We start from the raw sequence: 24054 nt of genomic DNA, 5'->3' as shown, positions 1-24054 counted from the left end.
CTAGTTTATCCACACGTGAACATAACTGAACATCTTAAATATGTGATTTCCTACATTAATAGCACATTTATTATACCCAGCATAGCCTAAATTCTTCTGTAAATGCAGCTGCGCTGGTTAAATGTACAAAAGCTGCCGATGTTACAGTGTACATATTAGGATGTCCTCACTTCAAAGCGTCAGGTAAGAACATGTCTCAGCTCTCGTATATCGGGTGAAACAGGTTGCTCACACGTTAAAGTCACACACTTTAATGTAACATTCACAATTCAGCTCTTTATTACAAGATGAAGAACTGTTTTGTGACCAGTGCTCCCCAATCAGACAGCATATCAGCAGTCTCAGCCTCAGACAGCCCCCCGCACAAAGGTCTGAAGCATTTAGAAGCTATTACATGAGACATGCTCACATTTGTTGGTGTATACCACTTAAGTTTTCCGTGGGTTTTGTTTTTGTCACAGCAATTTTGGAAATCGCCTGCACGCCTACACATCACACTAAAACAACCGTCTATGCTTGGTTATTGTTCATATCTGCCAAATGGCTCTTTCCTGCCACAGTGAAAAGGCATCAGATTCTCTAATAACAGGCAGCCGGAGACTAGGGCATAGTCATGCAAAATTACTAGATCAAATTAAAAACCACATTCTTTCACCTTTAGCCCGACACATAAGGAATTCCATTGTCAAATAATCACCTTATGCCATTCTGAAAATGCTGATTCATCAATATTTCAACAGATATCACTGCAGCAGCAATGATGGAGACAATGAGAGAGAGAGAAGGGGGTGAGGTCAAGAGGAGTGAAGAATACTAGTGCGCATGACCCTTCACCCTTTCAACCCTGCTGGAAACAAGAAGAGGAGGATATTAAATGACGAAGACAACGGAGAGCCAGAGATGGAGAGAGAGAGAGTGAGAGAGAGAGAGAGAGCGGGAATGCGTGAGGGCAGAAAGAATGAGAGGGTGTGGGCGGGTGAAGCAAAGGAGAGGCAGGAACCAAAAGAGACAAAGAAAACACAGAGGTAAAAGAATTCAGAGGACAGGCGAGAGAGGGAAAAGGAGAGAGAGACAGAGAGAAAGAGAGGCGATGGTGAGTGAGAATGACAGAGCATGGCTAAATAGGTGGGAAGGGCAAAGACGTAGAGAACAGAAACAATACAGTAGAGAGAAAAAAGAGCAAAAGACAGCGAAGAGGATGGAATGAGAAAGGAAAAAAAAGGAAACAGATGAGGAGAGAGGGGTGAAGAAAGTGCACAGAGCACCATGGCTGAGACGGAAGCATGCATCTGTGACACGATGTAGCAAATTCCTAGAGGGTCCTTTTCTGATTTTTGTTCAGTGCAGTCTGCTGGCCTCCACTCAAGGTCATGCAGCTACAGAGTGAACTCACTGCAGTCCTGCTGTCCTTCTCACACTACTGCCTCATTTACTCGTGCGTTTTGTGCAGGGTGCAGGTATGTCCAGCCCTAAGCAATGTCATTTTTTATCAGGTGACACTGTGTTCAAAGCACAATACACTAAATTACCTCATTAAAACAAATAAAACAAACAAACAAACAAAAAAACAAACCCACTGTAGAGACCCATTTCACAGAAAACTGAATTTCCCTCACTGTTCTCAAATAAAAAAGGAGATGTAGTATGTAAGCATTGTTAACTTTACCACTGACTATCCAGTCTATACCGTCTGTAAGTGGAAACTAAGCCTCAAAAACGGCCAGTTATGAATTCACGGTTTTCATATAGCCACTTATTCAGCCTACAGTAGTTAGCACCACCCAGTCGCATTGAAATTATATGAAGTGTGTATATGATGGGTTTTTGAATGTGGCATAACAAACGTAGCCATTAAGAACTGAACTTGTTCACTTATATCTAAATTACAAAGGCATGTCTAATTTTAAAGTACAAAAAAAAGCCTGGAAAAGAATGTCAAAATGAATTAAAACTGTTTTTGGTATTAAAAAACATACAAATATCATGAGTGAAACCAAGGGAAAAAACAACAGCAATGCACAGTGACATCAGTATCATACTGGTATCAGCAAATATTATCGGACATATCAGAGTTGAACATTGTTTAGATCTGATTAATGTTTCAAACATTTGATGACGTTTTATAAATGTATGTAGTGACACTGGTGTCAGCATTGGCAGATACACATAATAGCAAAATTCCTATATTGGTGCACCAATAAACGAACTACAAAATAAATGCAGCATGTTTGCCTTTTAAGCCTGGTGTCAGTTCCCACTGAGCATCCTAGGTCATTGAAGAATGGTCAACAAAACCCACCACATATTATGGATTCCAGATTATACAATAAAGATTGCATATGATGCAGGAAAATGAGCTTGTTCTACTTCTTCATCTCTCAGCTTCACCCACTGAGTCCAGAGTTTATAAACACCTGCTCACTCAATGTTTCTCCTGAAATCAATAGTACTAATAGGGAGCTTGTTCCCCCTTTGCCTTTACTATTCAGAGATGGCTTTACACTTCATTTTGAAAGCTGAATGTTGAATGCTGGAGGATTTGATAGCATTCAGCTAAATGAACATCAGTGACGTCAGATGGGTATTGCTTAACCACTCCAGAGAACACAGTTGGTCAACAGCCAATGCTGAGGTGCTTCATACCCTGTATTTAAAGGTTGGCATTGAGCACTGTAACTGTACTGTCATGTGCAGCTACTCCAGATTGTCCCATTCTATTGGCAATGCTTTTCTATGGATATTATGAAGACTGTGTGTGCACAATTGCACAACTGTGTCTGCAATGGTTGCATCTTAAAGCAGCTGAATTCACTCAACAGAAGGAATATCTGGATACTTTTGGACACACAATTTAGTAACCATGTCACTTACTGTAGTAATCTCTGTGGTGGTCATTCTGCTGTTTCAGCCGTGCCTGATTAAGAGGCCAAAAAGAATCAAATTCCCAAATGGACACCAAATTCACTTCAAATTCAGTTAAATACATGACTTGAAACATCCCAGCATTATTTAAATTGGATGAGTGGTAACTGTGTGGTCAAGCAGCAGAGGGTAAAGCTTCATCTCCACCATTGCCTGCTCTCTGTGACCATTCGATCGGATAAACGACCATCTGTCTCACCCTAACCCTCTCCCTGCCTGCCTAAACACCAAGTATGGTGTGTGTGTGTGTGATGGGGCAGTTTTGATGACCCCCTCCCACACCGCCTACACACCCAGTCATCCATGCATGCTGCCCTTGGCACAGGTGGTTGAGTGTCTACATGCCTGAAGGACCAGGATACTTGTGGGCCTGTGCGCTGGAATAAGAAAAAAATTTTTTTAATTTAATTTAATTTAATTTAATTAAAAATCCATTAAAATAGATAAGCATATTTTTAAAAAATTCTTTAAAAACATTATTTGAAGATATTACCGTAAAAAAGACAGTCCAGCTCTTGTCTATTAACCTTTTTAAAATTAGCTCATGGTGTGTAGCATGGTGAAGGAATGGTGGAGGAAGTCTGGAATAGGGCAAATGACCTTCGAGGCTCGTCGGCATGACAAAGTGAGTTTGGGCAGGATCTGTTGAGGGACCAGGAACGCTCCAGACTAGAAAGCAGTGAACTCAGTGGAACAGACACGCTAAAGGTAGAAGTAATAAGTGGTGAGTGGAGCTATGGCCCAGACAAAGGAATACACACACACACACACACACACACACACACACACACTCACACACACACACACACACACACACACACTCACACACACACACACACACACACACACACACACACACACACACACACACACACACACACACACACACACACACACAAGGCAAGTAGAGGCATATTAACCTCTTTCTGCAGGCCCCACAGTGGCCAGTGGAAAAGAAATCAACTCAGATATTTTTAATTTAAATGATCAAATAAGATATTTTCAACTCTGTTATTCTGTAACTATAATAACTATGTTATCAGATTATCTAGGACACTGTTAGCTCTCTGTGGGTGAAATGTTGTGACTGTGTTGAGCTGCTAGTGAGCTACAAAGGGTGAAAGGGCAGGGGCAAAACATTTAAAAAATAACGCAATAACTGAGGAATCTGCATTTTTATGGCTTCTATGAAAAGGGTTAACAGAATTTTTAACAGGATAATGGCATTTGATACAGTGTGAATCAAATACACTTAGATTTTGTCATTTAAAAATATTTGTGACATCAGACAAATGCATTGTATGGTTACATTTGTGTATCGTTACTCCTCTATTGTCCAAGTAGAGGGATACACTGATTTTGCTGAACTGAACTGTACTTTAAAAGTGCATTTATAGAGTTCCCCCCAAAAAATCCAATGCAAAGCTGTTTGTATTCAGATGAATAGTTCATATAGTGAATATGTATCTTTAATAACCACCACACCTATATGACCGTTTCACCTACATAGCTGAATGGATATCAGTGACTTTTTCATATAGGCCTATCCAAACAGATGTGCGACTTGCTGTTGGGGTTATACAGTTATAGAGTTAGACCCTTTACACTTGCGAGGTTATTTATCACTGTGTTGAATGATTTGGAGGCCAACGTCTCCTGTAAATGGTCAAGAGCTCTATTAGCAGGTCATTGTTTCAGGATTGAATCGTCACTGCTGAACATAAATCTCATTAGTGCACACCCACCTGCCTCCTAGCACACACACACAATGCCTTGCCTCTTCCAGACACTCTGCTAGAGGCCTGAATCCCCAGAGAATGGCTAAAACCAGCAAACAGCTTCTGCCAAAGGGCAAATCCAGTACATGAGCTCAGATTTTTTTCAGATCATTAGCCCACTTTAACACACACTACCACTAAGATAATAAAGTTCTCAAGCTATCCAGGGCACCAGAACTCTGTAGGAAAGCAGAATGATGCTAATGAAATAGCCAAAGATGCCACTCATCAATAATACTTAAGGGTTGACCAATATGAAAATTGTCACAAATACTGATACTAATTTTAAGGAGCTAAAAATGAAATAAATAATAATAAATCAGTCAAATAAATTGGTTAAAACTAAATCATACTGAAGTAGTTTTAGTTAAACTACTGTTTACTTACTAATGTATATATATATATATATATATATATATATATATATATATATATATATTTGCCATCCATGAACATATCGTTCATCACAAAATACACAGAAGGAAGTCACAACGGCAATTTAGAACTTCCTAATATTTGCATTTGTTTCTAGGTCTTATTTCTCATGTTTTCAGCTGTCTTCACACCAAGTTTTTTGTGCTAAATCATTTCCTCTGAACTCCTGTGAACTGCAAATACATGCAAATAAATAAAAGCAGAAACTGCACTTAATGAGACACTGCAGGGGTCTTACAAAAGTAACAAACTTCGGATTTGTAGTCTGAGACTTCTAAGAGTGCAGAACCCAAACAAACACACTCTCCAGCTCTATTCAAAACGGCAAGAACACCGGGAGAACTGCAGTCAGGCCACGAATCCCCTCAAACCTGTGAATCCTGTCAGGATTTCTGGCCTTGTTACAATGCTGTGTCTGATAGACTTGGCAGCATGATAGCAAGCTGGTGTCACAAGTCTTTCTGCTTGTCTTAGTCCACTGAGCTAATTTGGAGTCAGGCAAATAAGATCACACACAAAGCAGCTGTAGGCTACGTCATATTTCATGACTCATTCCAACCTATAGGTAAGTGCTGACATGACAGAGCCTTAATTAAAGACTATTTCTATAGAACTCACCAGGCTTTTGCCATGCTAACGTTAACTAGATTGCAATCTGGGGTTCAGTATTCCTGTTTGAGTAAAATTTATGGGCCAGTCTCTTCCTGAGAGCCTGCCTGACAGACCAATTACATAACTAGCCTCTGTCTGATGTAATTGAAATGTCATGGAGACAGTTCTCGAAGGCTTCTGCGACAGCGGGGCAGGAACTGCAGAACAAGCGGCATAAACAAAGGCTTTCAGGAAAAAAAAGTCCAGCTACAAAGCCCAGCATTAACAAGGATACAGGCATGTTTTGAGTGCTGAATGTATTAATGATTCAAATTTTAAGTTGCAAGTGAGTATGCTGTGTTGTGGGTACATGCATGTGTGTGTGTGCGTGTGTGTGTGGGTGGGGGGACAGGGGGGCACTGCAAACTACCCCATCCATACACAGTTGGATGCCTCTGTGGTTCTGACCTAGATTTGTCTAGCCTATCGCAGCTATTAGAGATCACCAATTGCAACATCAATTCATCACTGTTTCTGACCTTGCCTTTTCCTCCCTTTCTCCTCTTTCACTACGTTTTTCTCTTTCTCTGTCCACTGCAGTGGTAATAGGATTGTTCAATTCAAGTTTATTTACACAAATGTGACCGAGAAAACAATTGAAACCAAAACACATACAAAAAATACATACAATGCATTTCAATTTTTAAAAAAAGTCTAAAATTTTCACTTGAGCCCAAGAATATAAACATTTGACTTAATAATAATATTCTAAGAGAACAGAGTTACAATTATTTCATTATAAAATTCATACATCTGAATCCTCACCTTTAGATCACATGCCTGCATGTGTTAAATGCAGCGTGCATGACTGGTGCTGCCTTCCACTACGTTTCTCAATGTCCCCTCATGCAAAGCAACGCCCTTGCTTCAACCAGCTCAAGAACACAAGCCAGTGGCCAAAAGCTTCACTTAAAAAAGCTAACTGCTCCAGTTTCTGTGCTAATTTGTGAAAAATGAGCATTTAAATTCTCGGCTTAACTGCTGGATTAAGAGTCCTTCAAAGTGCATGGGGAACAACATACCAGTATTTAGATTTAGCATTTGACAGACACGCTTATTAATAGTGACCTGTACTTTAATCATGTTACAGAACTCTTATTAGTACTACGTCTAATGGAGCTGACAAGTAACAGAAACTAATATCCCACAAACTGCATGCTACATCATCATACATTAGCCTCAAACTGTACCAAGTTATTAAGTAATGTCAAACAGACATACTTATCATTTTAAATAGACAGACATATTTCAGGCTAACGGGGCTGTTGCTGAGATTTATTTAACAATTTGAAATTATTTCAAACTTACCCAACCTTTACCTGTAAACCTGAATCAAACATTACATACTATCTAATATTATTTATCAAGCTGTGTAAAGGTAAATTAGTCCTCTCTAATCCTCTTTCAGTTCTATTAGGTTCAGTTGTATAAGACCCAAGTGAGGAGTTCTATTGAGCTAATAAAGAAAGCTAAGTAAACAGATTGAGTCAAAAATACAGTAAAACCTGACATCCCCCACTAGTCTAAGCACAAAATAACTTTAACCATACAGCTCCTGCTTGTCTAGATAGGACGTCCTTGACGTCTCAATGGGAGACCCCATCTTCTCCATCTGCCAGACTGATCCCAAACCAGCCTGGGCCAGAAGTCACAGCAAGATAACTGATCACACCTCAATTCGGATGACAGTTCTGTTGGCTGCAATGAGAAGCCCTGTATATAACATAGAAAGCAAGCCCACTTCTCTCCGGTATAAATGGTCTACATACTAGCCTTACGTTTCAAAAGGTGTCAAATTCATTTGATCAACAGTCTTTAAATAAACTGAACAGATTTACTTCATTTAAAATGAGTTATTAAGTTCATTTAGGTTTATTTATGCTAAACTGAACATTTTGTCACCTAATCCAACATTCCCACGTTACACTGTACCAACTGGAACTGTAAACTATACTATGCGGTTTTACTGAACATACCACATTAATGCAACACGTGTGCACTGCAGGTACCATCCAAAGGTCAGCTGGCATTTACAGCAGCAAGTGTGTGCAGATGGTCCAACGTGGAGTAAAAGGCAACACTGCGATACTCATCTGTGCACATTTCATGAGCCAGTGTGTGGATGCAGATAGCTTTGAATGTACAGATTGAAATACAGGCCTTTCATCACATACTCATACAGCTTACAACTGTCTGTGTGTGTGTCTGTGTGTGTTTGTGTGTGTGTGTGTGTGTGTGTGTGTGTGTGTGTGTGTGTGAATGATTTTCTCATTGTCTAGCTGCTGCAGGCAAGAGGTCATCTGTTGCTGTGCTGCAGTGATGAGTCTGGGACATCAAACAGTGAGGATATAGGCTCACTGGCAAAATCAAGGGTAATCCAATTCCACCACAACATTCCTCATTCAACGTAAGAACTCAAATCCACACAGTACCATCAGTCTGTTTGGGATGTATCATGCTATGCTTTAAGCACCTGTTTGCTGAAAATGTAACAGCTCTAGTTTTTTAAGACCTATAAACAGGTGTGGTTATTCAAATATATTTAGGCTTAATGCAGTAATTGAATAAAGCATGTGTAGTTTGTAATAAAAAAAATCAAGTAAATATTGTATAATCTTATATCTTTTAAATAACTTAACAATGTAAATATATATATGATTTTAATATCCTTGATATATCTGAGATTGTGTTTGTTATTGGAGCTATACATTAAAATATTTCAAATGGAAAAAGGTTGTACTCTGTAAAGTTGTTATACCTAATTTTTCATTCACTACTACATAAAATAATGTCACTGGGATACTCAAATACAATATGCTTAAGAATGTGAATAATCACATTTCGAACATTGTTAACATGCCTCATCTCTATTTTTTAAAACCTGCAGTAAACAGTACGAATACATGGTGGTATCAGAATCATACACAATCATATCTGCAGATATTTACTTAAAAAAACTGCCATCAGTCAACGTTCAGATTTAAACTGATATGTGATGATGTATTTATTGCAAGAGCAGAATGTTTAGGTGACACTGAGCTACTGCATTTGTAATTTTACACAAGTAAATGTTGTATTTGTCTGCCAGCCTAATCCAGGTAGATTTAGTCCTAATTTCTACATTTTTATATGCTTATGTATTTGGCATCTTCAGATATGTACATTAAAAATATTGGACATTGACATCTGCACACAATTCCCATATCAGTGCATCCATAATTAATATTCTATTAATAGGGCTGGGCTATAATCATATTCATCAGTGGTGTGATAAATCAAACCACAACAATGCAACAATATGGCTAATATCGTAGATGTTGTTTGTACTTCTGGAACACTAAACAACTGCATTACAAAGAAAGCGTAATAAGTCCTGTTTGGATTTAGTTTAGCACAGTATTTCACTCATTTAGACTTTTATATTAAAATGTGGCACTACTGGTTCTTTTTCATCTGTTTTATCTTACTAAATGACAAATAATTTAGTTAAAAATTAATACTGTGATCCTGTTTATTGTGAATTTTTTTAAGTATCATGACATTATATTTCTGCCAAATCGCCAACACCTATGGAAATGCCAGATGTTGTATTTTCTAAAACTACATTCTCTCCTAACAGTGTTTTTACCATTAATTTTTATAAAGTGTTATAAGCATTCCACTGCCTTACATTGCTTTAAAACCCATTCACCCCAACCTACAGCAATTCTTTTTGTACTGCATCCATTTTTAATGAGCCCAGCAGGATATCTGACAGAAGGGGGGTAGGGACAGCAGCGGTCAGCCTACAGCTTCAATTAGCACTTAGTCTGTGCCATCCTTTCAATTCACTTAAGAGACTGGCAAGTGGTCTTACCCCCCTCTACCATATGTGTGTCTGGTCTGGCTACTTCAGTAAAAAACAGAGAAGACTGAACCCTATATACTTCCTCAATTAACCCTGCACATCTACCATCCTAGCACCAAAATAAGCATGAACAGGAGAACTAATGACACAGAACTGTATGTTGCACTGAAACAGCTTACAGAGCAAGGCTGCACGGTCAGTAAAGTGAATTAGGTTTCCTGACATGTGCTGCGCTGCTCCTTAATCTCTGTGGGTAATTGCATTATGCAGGGAGGCAATTGGAAAACGTGCATTCTGACAGAGCAGGACTTCAGGGATATGACCACAAATCTGTAGTTCATATTCAAAGCATGATATAGGGCTTCTCAATATATCGTTTGCTAGTCATTACCATGATACTGAGATAAATCAAGGACCAAGAAACTAAAATGTGTTTGGTCAAGATGCAGACCAGTGCCATCAGAGGTCAATGCATGATGTGTTTTTAATATATTGCAAGGCCAACTGCAATTATATGGAGCTATATGAAATTTCTATGCATCCCTAGCAATGTGACGATTTTATTACGTAAAAACTGTACGTGAAAAACTGAACTTAAAACAGTGTACTGTTTTAATACTTAGCACCTAGGTGCATCCTATCAAATCAACTGGGTGGGGAGGGGAAGGGGCTTCCCCAAAGCTAAAATGAGTGGGCTTTTTATAAATCTATTATAATTGGCATATGTTGTGTTTTTAGGGTTTATTTTGTTGGTGGCTCGTACCGCAGACACTGAAAAAGAAACAAATCTTCATATGGGTAAATATCTGTGTAGTGAACAATTACGGCTCAGTAGAATCATTTCAACATTCACAATATTGAAAATTGAACAGAATCTTGACCTCAGAACTGAAAATCGTGTGAGACTGGGAGATTTGGGCAAAATAACCAACTGAAAGAAAAAGAAAATGGTTCTATGTAGAACCATGAACACTCAAAGAACTCTTTACATGAATATAGGATTCTTTGCATCATGAAAGCGTTCTTCAGATTGACGGAGAATGTGCTGTCTACGGTAGAACCATGAACACTCAAAGAACTCTTTACATGAATATAGGATTCTTTGCATCATGAAAGCGTTCTTCAGATTGACGGAGAATGTGCTGTCTACGGTTCTATACAGAAACTTTTTAAAAAGGGCTCTAAACAGCACCAAAAACGGTTCTTCTGTTGCTACAAGCTTGAGATAATAGAAAAACCTTTTTGTTGCTACATAGAGGCCTTTGCAAAAAAGGTTCTACACAAAATCAAGTGCAGCTTGTTCTCCGTGAATTTGAAGAACCCTTTTATGGTGCAAAGAACCTTTTTAAGCATGCAAAGAGTTCTTTGAGTGTTCATCTTTCTACATTAAACCAGTTCCTTTACTGAAGAACCCTTGAAGAACCATCTTATAACCAGATTTAATAATGAGTGCAACTCCTGAAATTTGAAAAGTAGTGATTTCAATATAAAAACCTTTCATTTTTCAGCCTTAGCACATAATAATACCCCTAGCTGTGCGCATGGTGCAAACATTAATACATAAGCATATGAACACAAGGCACTCTATAGTTCTGCTGTGTCAGATAAATATATATCATATTAAGACACTACCACATAATACCGAACCAAATTTTGAATGTTTTGCATTGTTACACCCCTGCAAGAATGGACTAGTGGCATTATGGCATGTTATGCCATATTACTAAGTCAGTTGTGAGCAATCTCTAAGTGTATTTCTGACTAATGAGTCTGACTTTAGGGAGAAAAACCTTAGCGAGGCCTTGTCACGTCTGCATGTCTTTTTTAAACATCCAGACACCACACATATGCTTTGCTGCCAGGCCTTTATTATAAGGGCTTAAACAGGCGCTTGACTATTTTAATCTTGCATGTTAATCTAGCACTGATCTATATGCACGCTATAGTCTGCACTATGCAGTCAGTTATGAGGCATCGTCAAAGCAAGGTATGAGCAGAGGGAAGAGCACATGCAGCATGGAGAGGAGAGCATGCTGGAGAGAAAGCAGGGCGTGGAGGGAGAACAGCAGCCATACAGACAGCAGAGGCTCCAAATATTACGATCGGGCTCTTCTCTTTGGCGTAATAACGATGCGGACTTGTTAAACGAACCTTGCACGTCGATTAGGCTCAGAATAAACCGAATACATAGGCAGGAAAAAGGTAAGAAACATGCGCCAGAGACATCAGCAGAGGAGGAAAGGAAGGAGGGAGGATGGGAGGATGGGAGGGAGGGAGGAGGGGGAGAAAAAAGGTGTGTCCGCGTTCGAGAAAAAGAGAAAAAAATGGAAAAATTAAAGATCTATACGAATTTTAGCCGTACTGGAAAGAAAAGGGCGTGAATGTACGCGTTGGTGATATTTTAACACGAGGGAAGAATTTCTGAAGGGTTAGCTTTATAGAAAAGCCCAGCGAGCTGCCCTCAGATAGGCGAAAATGCCCCCAGACCGAGTGCCAGGATTAAAAGAAATTTCCCCCAAGACAAAGCGCCCACGTGGCTAATACAGGCGAACAGAAATGCCCTCTTTCTGCCCTTTGACAAAAGACAAACGCACGCATAATCCCAGTGATCTTATCTCAGATCACTCAGACAGAACTCCTCGCCGAGAAGGAAACTCAGCTTAAACAGGCTTGACATTGCAAACCAGGCAGCAGCATCAGCACCAAATAACTGCGCCAATGCCGTTTTACTGGCAACCCCACGTAGCACAAAAACACCTTGCGATAAATAATCCATGAACCTGAAGCCCTCATGGAGTCTGCAACGACGAAAAGAAAAGAAGAGACAAGACCCGACAGCGTTTTGGACAAGGCTGAAGTTGGCTTCTTTTTCCGAACTTACCGTTCCACCTTAAATGGTGCGGCACTTGCATGTCGGCGTCTCGAGCACCACAATGTAACTACCGCACCATTTAAGGTGGAACGGGAAATTCGAAAAAAAAAAAAGCCAACTTCACCTTCGCTGTTTGATCAACTACACAGATATGCTTTGCTTCGTCGCTGGAGCCGATTTCCTGTCAAAGATGCAAGATTGTGTCTCTAAAAACGTCAAAAAAAGACACGTTTCCCACAACTTACTATGAACCTGCATGCCAGCCAACACCAAGCAGCGACGGTTAACCTTTTTAACGTTCCCTCCAACTCACTGCAGCTACGAAAAACTGCTTCCGAGCAAATCCCCCATTGCTGTATGAACACCTACAGCGCTACATCAACACCTACAGTGTTCAGGGAACACAAGTAAGCACGGAAAAAGTCGACTGAACATTGTAAAATCTTTGGTTAAAAACCGCCTTGAGGGCTAGCTAAGCTAACCGCCTTTTTGTAGAGAAGTAGCGTTAACCTCACCGTTACAGCCCTAAGCTGTCAAGACACCGATCAGATATATTGACAGCTGATCTAAACGTCACTTCGAGCACTTTCTTTATCGATATGCGACGCCCATCCGTCTAGATAGCGGGTTAAAATATTATCACGCTATAGTAATTTGTTTAAATGGAAAGAAATGCCGCTGGGGCGAAGCCGGCATCTTTCGGCTTTGACAAAGCCAGGCCCGTTCATACACACCCAGCAACGGCAAAAATCACCCCCTCACAGCAACAGCGGTGAGGGGACGCGTCTCACAGTGCTGAACGGATAGAAAACAAACCTGGACTCTGCTCCACACCCAGATTAAACACTGGTAGCTGTTTCATCTGCATGTAATCTGACCGGTTTTGCTTACCTGTGTGACACGCAGAGTTATTGTCTGTCCAACTGCAGTCAGTCAGTCAGCGCTCGGCTCTAATATAGCGGCGCAGTTCCGTCGGCGGCCGAACTGCGAAGGAGGGCGCTAAAGAGTCCACTTTGGGTTTGCTGCTGTTCACTGGGTGTGTTAGGCCGGGTCTGTCATTACACTGCACACTAATTGTGTTGCAATGTGCTATCAGATAAAATAGCGAGAACAGAATTAGTGTTGCTCTAAATATTTAGATAATCTCTTGTAATAGCACGAGCCTGTCCTTTGCTGTTAAGCAGAACTGCCTTTAATAGTGAGTATTGAATCTGAGCAATTACAGCGCAGGCTGACCACATCTCAGTCTTATTACACACGAGCCAATATTCAAACATAAAGCGCTTTATGATATTTAACACACTATATTATCACGGACAGGGAAGTAAGGTCACTGCAAACAAGTCAAATATGTTCTAGATACAGTGAATATCTCTGGCTTCACAAGATCCCACATCACTGTCATATTGTGATCTGATGATTTATTTGATGTTTATCCAGTTGTTCAGTCTGTTATTTGGTGTTATTAACTTCACAACTTACAGAAAAGCTATCAATTTGCAATGCAATCAGTTTGTGTGCTAGCAATAATACCTGCATTAACTCATACATGTATATTTTTCTTTATACAATGTTGTGAAAAATTATGATAAAATGTTATTACCATGATATTAAAAGTTTATATAGGCTTATGTACAGTACACTGAATACCCTCTAAATACCCTCACAACTGAAAAACATCCATACAATCCCAACACCAACAAACAACCAAAACAATGCAAAGGGGAGAGAATAAAACAGCTGTCCACACTGATAAGGCTAATGACAAAACAGTGTCTATCAGATTTACTTTGCAATCCTAAGTCTACCAAAAATTACTTCACTTCAAACTTTAATACACTTTAGCTTTGCTTCTTACTGAACACCAATGCCTTTCCTCTAATGTGGTCGCCACCCAGGATTTGCTTAGCAACCAGACCACTTGTGAATGAGTAGGCATTTTTCAACTGAGGGAGGGGAGAGAGAGCAAGAGAGCGAGACAAAGAGTTAATGATGTACATATTATGTATGTTATACATATTATGTATAATTCTACAATATTTTTATATAATGTAATATGTATTTCTTAAGGCTAAATATGTCTTATTTTTGTATACTTACTAGCAATCTGGTATGACATGCGTTTTGGCCACATCATGTTTATTTACATTTATTTTTCTTTGATTAACTGCAACTTCAACAGAAAGGTGTAGTATTTGGAACATAAGCCATTGATTTAGATAGGCTGTATTAAATGATACTGCTGATTTAAAGGTGCCCATATTCTAACCTTGTCCACTTATGGTCTTTGTGTGGGTTCATGTTTTGGAGAGTAAACACTGCAGTGCTGCTTTGGCACTATTTGAGATGGACGTGATCGCAGTGGGACATCTGTCTAGAATGCACAAAGGACTCAGGTCAAAGTTCCTCCACTCAATTATTAGAAGAATTCCAGTTCTTTTATGTCTGACTGTGTAGATGTTTGGAGGTGTGGCACTATAACAAACAGGCTGTATTTACGAAAGAGATGAAAATATGAATATGCATATTAATACAGTATGTCAGATAGAACCTATAACGGAAATACCCTTTGACATGAAGCTAAAGGGTCAGTGTTGTTGAGCTGAGCATGTGTGCCAAGAAGCGAAAGGCTATTGCTGCTCAAATTGAGTGTTATTTAACAGCTAGGTATTAAAACAACAGCTTACTAACTATGTGTTGTAATCTTTCTCAATGATAACCACATCACCTTCCTCAGCTCAAAACACATACAAAATACAGTGGTCTGTGATCCATTTAAACAAATGGAGAAACAAACTACTTACTGAAAATCCAAATGACCAAAACCAGCCATCAGTAATTTTTACATAACCATGTCCAATCAAACATTATCCCTTTGAATTAAACAGGCTGCATTTGTTACTGTGCCTTTAAGACTGATATATGTAAATGAGCTCTGTTCGGATAGGCTACAGTGCATAGCATCTTATTCAAAAAGCAATCTGGGCTGAAACATTCTTTAGAACTTCAGCATCAATGAATGGGGCTAAACTGTTTAGGCTGAATAAGACATATGGAATTTGTCTTATTGAATTCAAAGCGGGCTGTTTTTGCATTTTTTTAAACATGAGGACCGTAGAGAGATTGGTAAGTTTTGAGAATAAGAATGTTAACATTACACAAAACTCTTATGTAAAAAACTAAGCAAATTAATTTTTGTTCTTATCAGGTCCCTTTGGAAAGGGTACTTATAGCACATAGGGCTATATGCAGGGCTGGAGGTGTGTTAGTGTGGGGTAAAACACCACACTGCAAGGAGTGCTCTATTGGACTGTAACTGAGAACCCTGCAAGTGCTGCAGAACAGCTGATGTCATGCTATTTGAGTAAAGTTCACCTTTCAGCCACATGATGGTGCCTTTAACACATTGTTTACTTGAAGCTGCTGTGTATGTTTGGTGCCTACACTATTACACACCACAAGCTATTTTATTTTGATCATTTATTCAGAGCATCAGACATAAACAGATAAAAAAGACAGCAGTAGAAGAGAATTTCAAATGAGTGGAACAGCTTTCCAGGATTTTGCTGAGTGAGGACCAGATGCTGCAGAACTGTTGAAATCCTAACTGCTCTCAGGACTTGGTCCTGAAAGAGATAAAGGAATTGCACTTTTCAAGAATAAGTAAAAAATACAGTACTGTACAAAACTCAGAGACTATCCTCTACAAACTGTCATTAAGTATATTCATTTTCAGAAGATATTTCTGTGCAGATTAGATATAAGACAATCCATTTGCACAAGAAAAATAAGTGGAAAATAGAAGTTTCTAAAATTACATTCAAAAAATCATTAAAAGAGACACAGAAAATGGGACCCCTAACATCTGTGCAAAACCTTGTTCACCAACAAAATAGTCCCCATCACATAACAGCATTTAAAGCTTTCATCCTCCACTGTTGCTTCAGATCTGAAAAAATCCACAGAGGTTTCTGTCCATCCTTCCACTGTGACAGCACAACTCAAAGTTATGGATGTGTAGCTGTCAAGAAGCCCTTACAGAGAAAAGGAGAAAATCTGCCAAACACAGAAGCTGGTTTTGAAAATAGATTGTCCACACCATCCTGACCTCAAAATCAACATCAATGTGTGTGGCATTACTTGGATCATGAGAAGTGGAAGATGTAACCAACTTTTAAGACTGAACTTTGGAGGTGTGGAAAAATATCCCCACTATTTAAAAAATCATGTTGTAAAATGAATAATTTATACTTAATGGAAGTTTGATTGTTGGAAATTAAATAATTCAAGCATGGTTTTTGGCTTTGGCACAGTATTCTTGACACAATTTGTCAGCTCTCTACTCCATTCATTATTGGCCATTTTCTGTTTCCGACCACAGGATTGCTGTTGACCACATGCAGGATGGATCACTGATTATAATTAAGGCCAACAAATTGTGCAACAGGCTACTGACCACAAACCAGCAAGACTGGCTTACATTGTAGAGGTTTCTAATAATATAGCTGTTGATTTAATCGGCCTTTACATTAAACATTGTAACTGTCACTCACCTCAGATATTTATCCTGACATGATGTGTTTCACAAAGGCTGTCGGAGAGAACACAAACAACCAATTTCCAAATTCCTCATCTGCAGCAATATGTATGGAAATTACAGAAACACTAGTATGTGTATATGGTTATAGTTAAAAGAACACTGGTCAAAATGAAGAAAAAAAAATGCAACCATCACAATGTCTGTTGTAAACATGCCACAGTAGTCTCTCGAGTGAGATTTTCTAGTTTAAAGACTTTTTTGGTGATTGCAGGAGGAAGACAGAATACATCACTCCTTGGCAGCCTTTATCTTACTGCACAACTGTCTTCTTCTTCTTTCGGCTGCTCCCTTTAGGGGTCGCCACAGCGGATCATCTGCCTCCATCTTGCCCTATCCATTGCCTCCTCTACTTTCACACCAACCATCTCCATGTCCACCTTAACTACATCCATAAACCTTCTCTGAGGTCTACCTCTTCTCCTTCTACCCAGCAGCTCCATCTCCAACATTCTTTGACAAATATATCCACTATTCCTCCTCAACACATGTCCAAACCATCTCAACCTGGCCTCTCTGGCTTTATCTCCAAACTGCTCCATCTTCACTGTCCCTCTGATCTGCTCATTTCTAATCTTGTCCAGCCTTGTCACTCCCAACGGAAAATCTCAGCATCTTCATCTCCACCACCTCCAGCTCAGCCTCCTGTCTTTTAGACAGAGCCACAGTCTCCAAACCATACATCATAGCAGGACGCACTACTGTCTTGTAAACCTTCCCTTTCACTCTTGCTGCTATCCTTCTGTCACACATCAGCCCTAACACCCGTCTCCACCCACTCCATCCTGCCTGCACCCTCTTCTTCACCTCTTTTCTACACTGTCCATTGCTCTGGATGGTTGACCCAAGATATTTGAAGTCATTCACCTTTACGACCTCTACTCCTTGCATCTTCACCTTTCCACCTGCCTCCCTCTAATTCACACACATATATTCCGTCTTATCTCTACTGACCTTCATTCCTCTCCTCTCCAGTACAAACCTCCACCTCTACAGATTCTCTTCCAACTGCTATCTACTCTCACCACAGATTACAATGTCATCTGCAAACATCATGGTCCATGGAGCCTCCTGCCTGACCTCATCTGTCAACCTGTCCATCACCACTGCAAACAAGAATGGGCTCAAAGCTGATCCCTGATGTAACCCTACCTTCACCTTGAAACCATTTGTCACTCCAACTGCACACCTCACCACTGTCTCACTATCCTCATACATGTCCTGCACCACCCTAACAAACTTTTCAGCTACACCTGACTTCCTCATACAGTACCACAGTTCCTGTCTTGGCACCCTATCATATGCCTTCTCTAGATCCACAAAGACACAATGTAGCTCCTTCTGACCTTCTCTGTACTTCTCTACCAACACTCTCAATGCAAAAATTGCATCTTTCTGGGCATGAAACCAAACTGCTGATCTGAACATCTCGCCTTAGCCTTGCTTCAACAACTCTTTCCCATACCTTCATGGTGTGGCTCATCAACTTTATACCTCTATCTTACTGCACAACTGTACTATGTCAAAATTACCATTACAATAGAAGAACTGATTACCCAAACAATAGAAATTACATGTCAGATGAAGATGACAACAACCTAAAAGCTAAAATGTGTAGCTACCTAGTTACTCTAGCTGAAACTGTAAAAATATGCTAATGCTTTTGTTGTATTATGTGTATAGTGCATGCTAGCTATTATAGCACGTTGTATTATAGAACACTGACAAACAAAAGCATGAAGTGTATAACTGCTTCACAGATTTCTATAATTGAGATACAAGGTTTGTTTACATCACACCAAAATGTTACCTTCATAGTTGATGCAGCCATTACCATCCTCTTGTCCTGCAATCACTTGCTCAACCTCCTTTTCTGTCATCTTTTCCCCTAAAGGAACAGCAGATGTATGACCCTTTGTGTCCACAAAGTGTGATTACACAAATTCAGTACATCATCCCCTTATCTCTCAAGAAATCAAGCATCAAATGCACACCAACTACAACTTTTATGCTGCATTGTTTTACACACTTCTGAGATTTTGTAAATTTTCCATAGATTTTAGTACAACATTAATAGTTACATCTGACATACCGACACTGTTTTAATTATTTACCTAATGTTTGAAGAACATGCCGAAGCTCTGCCCCCATTACAGTCCCATTTCCTTCTTTGTCAAAGACTCGCAACCCCTCCACAAAGTCTTCAAATGTGCCTCTGTCTTTTGACTTAGAAATATGCTGGAACATGGGCAGGAACGTCTCAAAGTCCATTAGTTTGGTGTTCAGTTCTAAAGCCAGAAGAATAAGAGGCACCTTTTATTTTGGACATAACAATGTAGCATACCGATACAGAATTAAATAAACAAATAAATAGCTGTGGTGTACAACATGGTGATTCATGTTTCATGTTTGGGAGTTAAAGTGTCTTGATAGCAATGGATAAACAATGGCTTTAACCTTCTGACCTTCAGGTTTGGGTTTGCCTAGTACCCTCATGACCTCAGCGTTGGTGGGGTTCTGACCCAATGCCCTCATGACATCACCACACTGGGCATAGGAGATCTTCATTTCTCCATTTGGTGTTCTGTCAAACAGCATGAAGGCCTCTTTAAACTCTGTTTGGGCAGATAAGATCCTCAGCTAAAGCACTTAAGTCTTGGCAGACAATCTTGCTTTTCTTATCTTTTTTGTTTATATACTGGGATAAGCACAGCAATATTTTCTGTTTAAATCTCCATGAGATAGTAATGTGATGCTCTAACTCTATATGCAGAAAATTCCATTCATTTTGCCTAAATTCTGAATAACTTTTATACTTTTGTTAAAACCATATCATTGCTTGCACATCAAAACATCATAGGAGGACAAAAAATAAATTACTTATTTGTCAAAGTTGCTGCATAATTCAATAGCTGAGATGCAAACATTGTAGGGAAACAAGTCTCCTGAGTTTCATATGCAATGCCAACAGTAAAATTGGGTCTTACTTTATTTGGAATAATAAAATATGGTGTTAACTAAAATAGACTATTTTGACTTGTAACACCTTGAATGTACCTCTATACCACAAATGCATTTAAAAATATACATTTTTAGGCAGAAGCCTTATGTCAGAACTATCGTGAAAATGTTCAGTCACCACGCTGTATGTTTATCATTTCAATAGCTTTCCATGAGGTAGCTTTCAGAGGCATTCAGACATCGTATCACAATATCAACAATTCTGACTCAGTAAGATTCTTTACAATGAACCATTTCACACTGAACTGCTCTGAATTTGCATCTTCAGCAGTTAATCGTGGAAAATGTAAAAAATCTTCTTTAATGTAATTTAAACAAATATGAAAGGTTTGCCCCTGAAATATTTATATAATGTAATGAGCAATTTTTAAATGGTGTAAAAAATAACACTTAAAAAAAGGATTTAGAATTTCTAGATTTTTTGTATGTTGTAAAAAACACTATGTGAATGAATTAATTCTTACCTTCAATCTGATCAGGGGTGAACTCAATCTGGGAAGTCAAAACACAGAATGTCAAACATACTTTGTTCACCAAAAGGAGAAGATAACCCTATTTTCACATGTAAATCAAAGCACTAGATTTGTAATATTTGAACACATCAACATGCACTCAATATTTCTCAGCACAGCCCAGCCAACTCTGCTGACCCTGATCAACAGCAAAGGAAACATCAAACGACTACCAACGCTGAATTTGGACCAAGTTTTTCCTAGCTGCCCACACTCCACTCATCAGTGCTGCAGGTGCTAGCAGTACCCAGGAGGAGAAGCGGGCTATTTGGGGTCACTCCATCAAGGTCATCTATGGACGTTTTCCCTGTCCCATAACGGGATCTAAGAATAACAGACGCCAGCCAGCTCCTGTACTGTCCCTGGTGTAAAAGTTGGGGTCAGCTTGGATCAGAGGCATGCTAAGCTTCAACAGGGGAGCTTTTACATAGATCAACATGAACAGTGTGGAAGACCACAAACAACAAATGGACAGACAGGTGGACTGAACAATGCTGTTCAGACATGTTGAATGAATGCTGATAGAATGAAGAGCATAAAAATGGATTAGTTTCATATCTACTATGTGTATGTCATGAAATATGTGAGGGACATTTCTGAAATATTTGTTTTAAATGTAAAAAATTAGGCTGCATTACTTTTACAGTAAAAAAATAGATTCCTATTGTTATTGTGAAAAACAAAAGTAATCTGAGAACTCATTCTGGAGGCTAAAACTAACTTGGAACTATTTCTGGAACTGGAAAATAGATGTCACTGTGCCTTGGATTGTTGATGGGGAACATTGTAGTTTTATGTGAGGAGCATGGCATCACCGATGCTATAACAGAGCACGAAAGAGATACCAATGAGGCAAAAGATGATCAGACTATATTGATTCACCTTTAGTGCTGTGCAGAAACTACTCTTCAACTATTTAATATCCAGTCAACACAGCCAATTAGTACAAATTATTCATTTTTCAGCTGATACTTCAGAGGAGGTTAGACATAAGATAACCACCAAAACTGTCACCATCAGATAAACAACACCTCTGAGACAGAGGAGAAAATCAAGCTCCACTCTGGTTTCAGATATGAAAAAATCCACAGGTGTTTCTGTCCATCCCTCCATTGTGAGAAGACAATAACAATATGGGTCTGAAAGGATGCATAGCAGTTCAAAACCCATGACAGAGAAAAGAACACATACAAATAAAAAAAATTTACAAATCAAAGGAGAAGCCAACGGTGTTCTCATAACAATGAACTTACCACCCCAGGGTCCAGACCTCAACATCATTAGATCATTATATGTATCTGGGTTTACTTGGATAATGAGAAGCAGAAAAAGACTTCTAGGACTGAACTTTGTTGCTTATCAGCCATTTGGCCTGGAAATTAAATAAATGTAATCTCTGACTTTTGCATAGCGCTGTAGGACACAGAACAAATAATTAATATTTAATTTGCTGAAGTTATTCAACAAAGTTTTCAAATTGACTAATATGTTGGCAAAATGAACAATGCAGTGATAATCAGAATACATTTAGCTGCCATACAACCTTCATTATTATTATTTTTTTTACACCACCCTGCAAAGCTTGCGTCAATAAACCAAATCTGAATAAAGCCTGCCTCAAATACTCATTATAACTACCTAAACAGTCAATAGTATAACAAGTCTGTCTAATGGCAACATCAACAATTTCCAAATTTGTTAACAGTAACACCAGCAGCTGAAGGGTTATTAGTTACAGCTCAGAAACTTAGACAAAGACATCAAGTACTCACTGCGATGCCCTTTGGGTCAAATTCTGGCTCCTTGGGTTTCTCTGGTTCTGGAGGGGGAGCTGACTTGGCTGCTTCCTTCTTGGGCTCTACTTTTTTGGGAGCCATTCTTTTGAGACCGACTACAGTGAGAGAGAGAGAGAGAGAGAGAGAGAGAGAGAGAGACAGAGGCTATGAAATTCGGCAAGGAGTTGAGCAGAGTTTAGAATGATCTAATAGGTTTTATACCCACCTCCATCTCCCTCAGGCTGAATCAGACCAACCCATCTGAGATGCCATCATGTCCCATAAAAGGTCCGGAGGCTGAGGCGCTGAGCGATGAGGCTCCACAAGGCAGATCCTTCAAATGGTCTCAGAGGAGAGCATTAGCATGTTGACATATTGTTGTCACTATGATGACGTTAATAGCAGTATCATTAAAGTTACTTTGTGGCAATGTTTTTGTGACAAAGTGAGTGGGCTAGCTGGTAGAACAATACTAGGGGACCCTTGTAGTGCTCGTTTCATTTTGAATGTTTGACAGAATCTTACTACCTGACAAACATCTGGCATTTAATGTTTAAAAGCATCATCTATTTTAACTACAGCATGTCTCTAATTGGTCTGAGGAGGAATGCGGTCTTGGGAGATGTTCTTTGCTGTGTGGGCTCCAAGCTGTCTGAAATATGGAGGGATGGACCTTTGAGTAATTCTGAAACATCCCACTGGGTGAAGATGGATTCTTGCACTGTATAGTAAGACCTGCAATGTAGAGCTCTTACAAAATGGAAATGACGGACAACTTCATGTGAGGGTTAATGGCAACCTTTGGACCAGGTTGTAAACATAGATGAAAGACTAGTGTTCACTGCATTTGTTCTAGTAGGAGAGAGCTTTTGAATAGATTGTCAAGTGTCCTTTGTAGGGTTATTTTTGAAGGTTAGTTTTTTTCAAAACATATCTAAAATTAACTACTAACTTTGGTAGTTCTAGTTGGATAGCACACTGTCTCCTAGTGTCTCAGCAATGAAGACAGAGAGGAACCGATCGCAAATAGTGAAGGATAAGCATAGTGCAGACTTAGTTTTATAGGTGTATGCAGCTGTTAACTGTTTTTGTTTACTTAACCCTCCGGAAGCTATCAGATAAATATTTGTGGCAGTCACCAAGTAAAAACAGTTTAACGAGAGAAGGCTTGCCATTCAACAAGACCCCCTACCTCTCTAATCCCCTTTCTGTAGTCATTTCAGAGCCACTGTCTCCTCCAGGAACCTCAAGAGCCATCTTTTCTATGTTTTAGACAATGCAGAGACTCAATTTATACTCTACAATACTGTGCAAAAGCCAGAGACTACCTTTCATTAATTTGATTTCCAGTCAGAACATAACAGCCATTACATTCAAGTTTTTAATTTTTCTTGAGATACTTCAGAAGAAGAATATAAGATATTAGAAACAAGAACCCACTTGTATAAGTAAGGGGAAAGTCAAAGGAAGATAAGTAAAAACACAGGCATATCCAAAAGTGGAGTTTTTGCAAATCAGTTTGCAAATCTTTTTTGCAAATTTTGCAAATCAAACAACAAATCAGTTGGTGTTCTCAGAAGAATGCCACAAAGTAACCTATTTGAACATTCTCTACTCTGACCACACCAGCGTACATCCCTCAAC

The 24054-nt window shown here is 39.2% G+C and overlaps 2 protein-coding genes across 12 annotated transcripts in view; both read right to left on the bottom strand.

Moving 5' to 3' along the window:
* The window catches only part of maptb (microtubule-associated protein tau b), a 55466-nt gene extending 41938 nt beyond the window's left edge, over positions 1–13528 (bottom strand). For 8 of the 11 annotated variants that reach the window (XM_037538512.1, XM_017717365.2, XM_037538519.1 and 5 more), the window contains exon 1: positions 13397–13528. The gene's annotated coding sequence lies outside the window, so the exon portion shown is untranslated. Of the gene's footprint in view, positions 1–12750; positions 12881–13396 lie in introns of those variants that run through there. The other 3 variants (XM_037538530.1, XM_037538553.1, XM_037538513.1) reach the window with 3 other exon arrangements.
* A 2442-nt stretch (positions 13529–15970) lies between these two features.
* myl4 (myosin, light chain 4, alkali; atrial, embryonic) lies at positions 15971–24054 on the bottom strand. Its single transcript, XM_017717366.2, has 8 exons — positions 22637–24054; positions 22408–22526; positions 20588–20615; positions 19568–19717; positions 19217–19390; positions 18913–18990; positions 17059–17096; positions 15971–16131 (listed from the first exon to the last, which is right to left on the bottom strand). The coding sequence occupies exons 2-7, from the start codon at positions 22510–22512 to the stop codon at positions 17068–17070; spliced, it is 564 nt and encodes a 187-aa protein (XP_017572855.1). The 5' UTR covers positions 22513–22526; positions 22637–24054; the 3' UTR covers positions 15971–16131; positions 17059–17067.

This window comes from Pygocentrus nattereri, chromosome 1 (assembly GCF_015220715.1).
Source record: "Pygocentrus nattereri isolate fPygNat1 chromosome 1, fPygNat1.pri, whole genome shotgun sequence".
Lineage (NCBI taxonomy): Eukaryota > Metazoa > Chordata > Actinopteri > Characiformes > Serrasalmidae > Pygocentrus > Pygocentrus nattereri.
This window is presented reverse-complemented; position numbering and strand designations above follow the sequence as displayed.

Bases quoted from the DNA above. Each gene is read 5' to 3' on its own strand.
- myl4 (XM_017717366.2), bottom strand. From the start codon at position 22,512: ATGGCTCCCAAAAAAGTAGAGCCCAAGAAGGAAGCAGCCAAGTCAGCT. The intron at 19,391-19,567 runs GTCAGAAGGTTA...TTCTGGCTTTAG, and splicing joins AGGCAAACCCAAACCTGAAG to AACTGAACACCAAACTAATG. The intron at 17,097-18,912 runs GTAACATTTTGG...TCTCTCCGACAG, and splicing joins TGGCTGCATCAACTATGAAG to CCTTTGTGAAACACATCATG.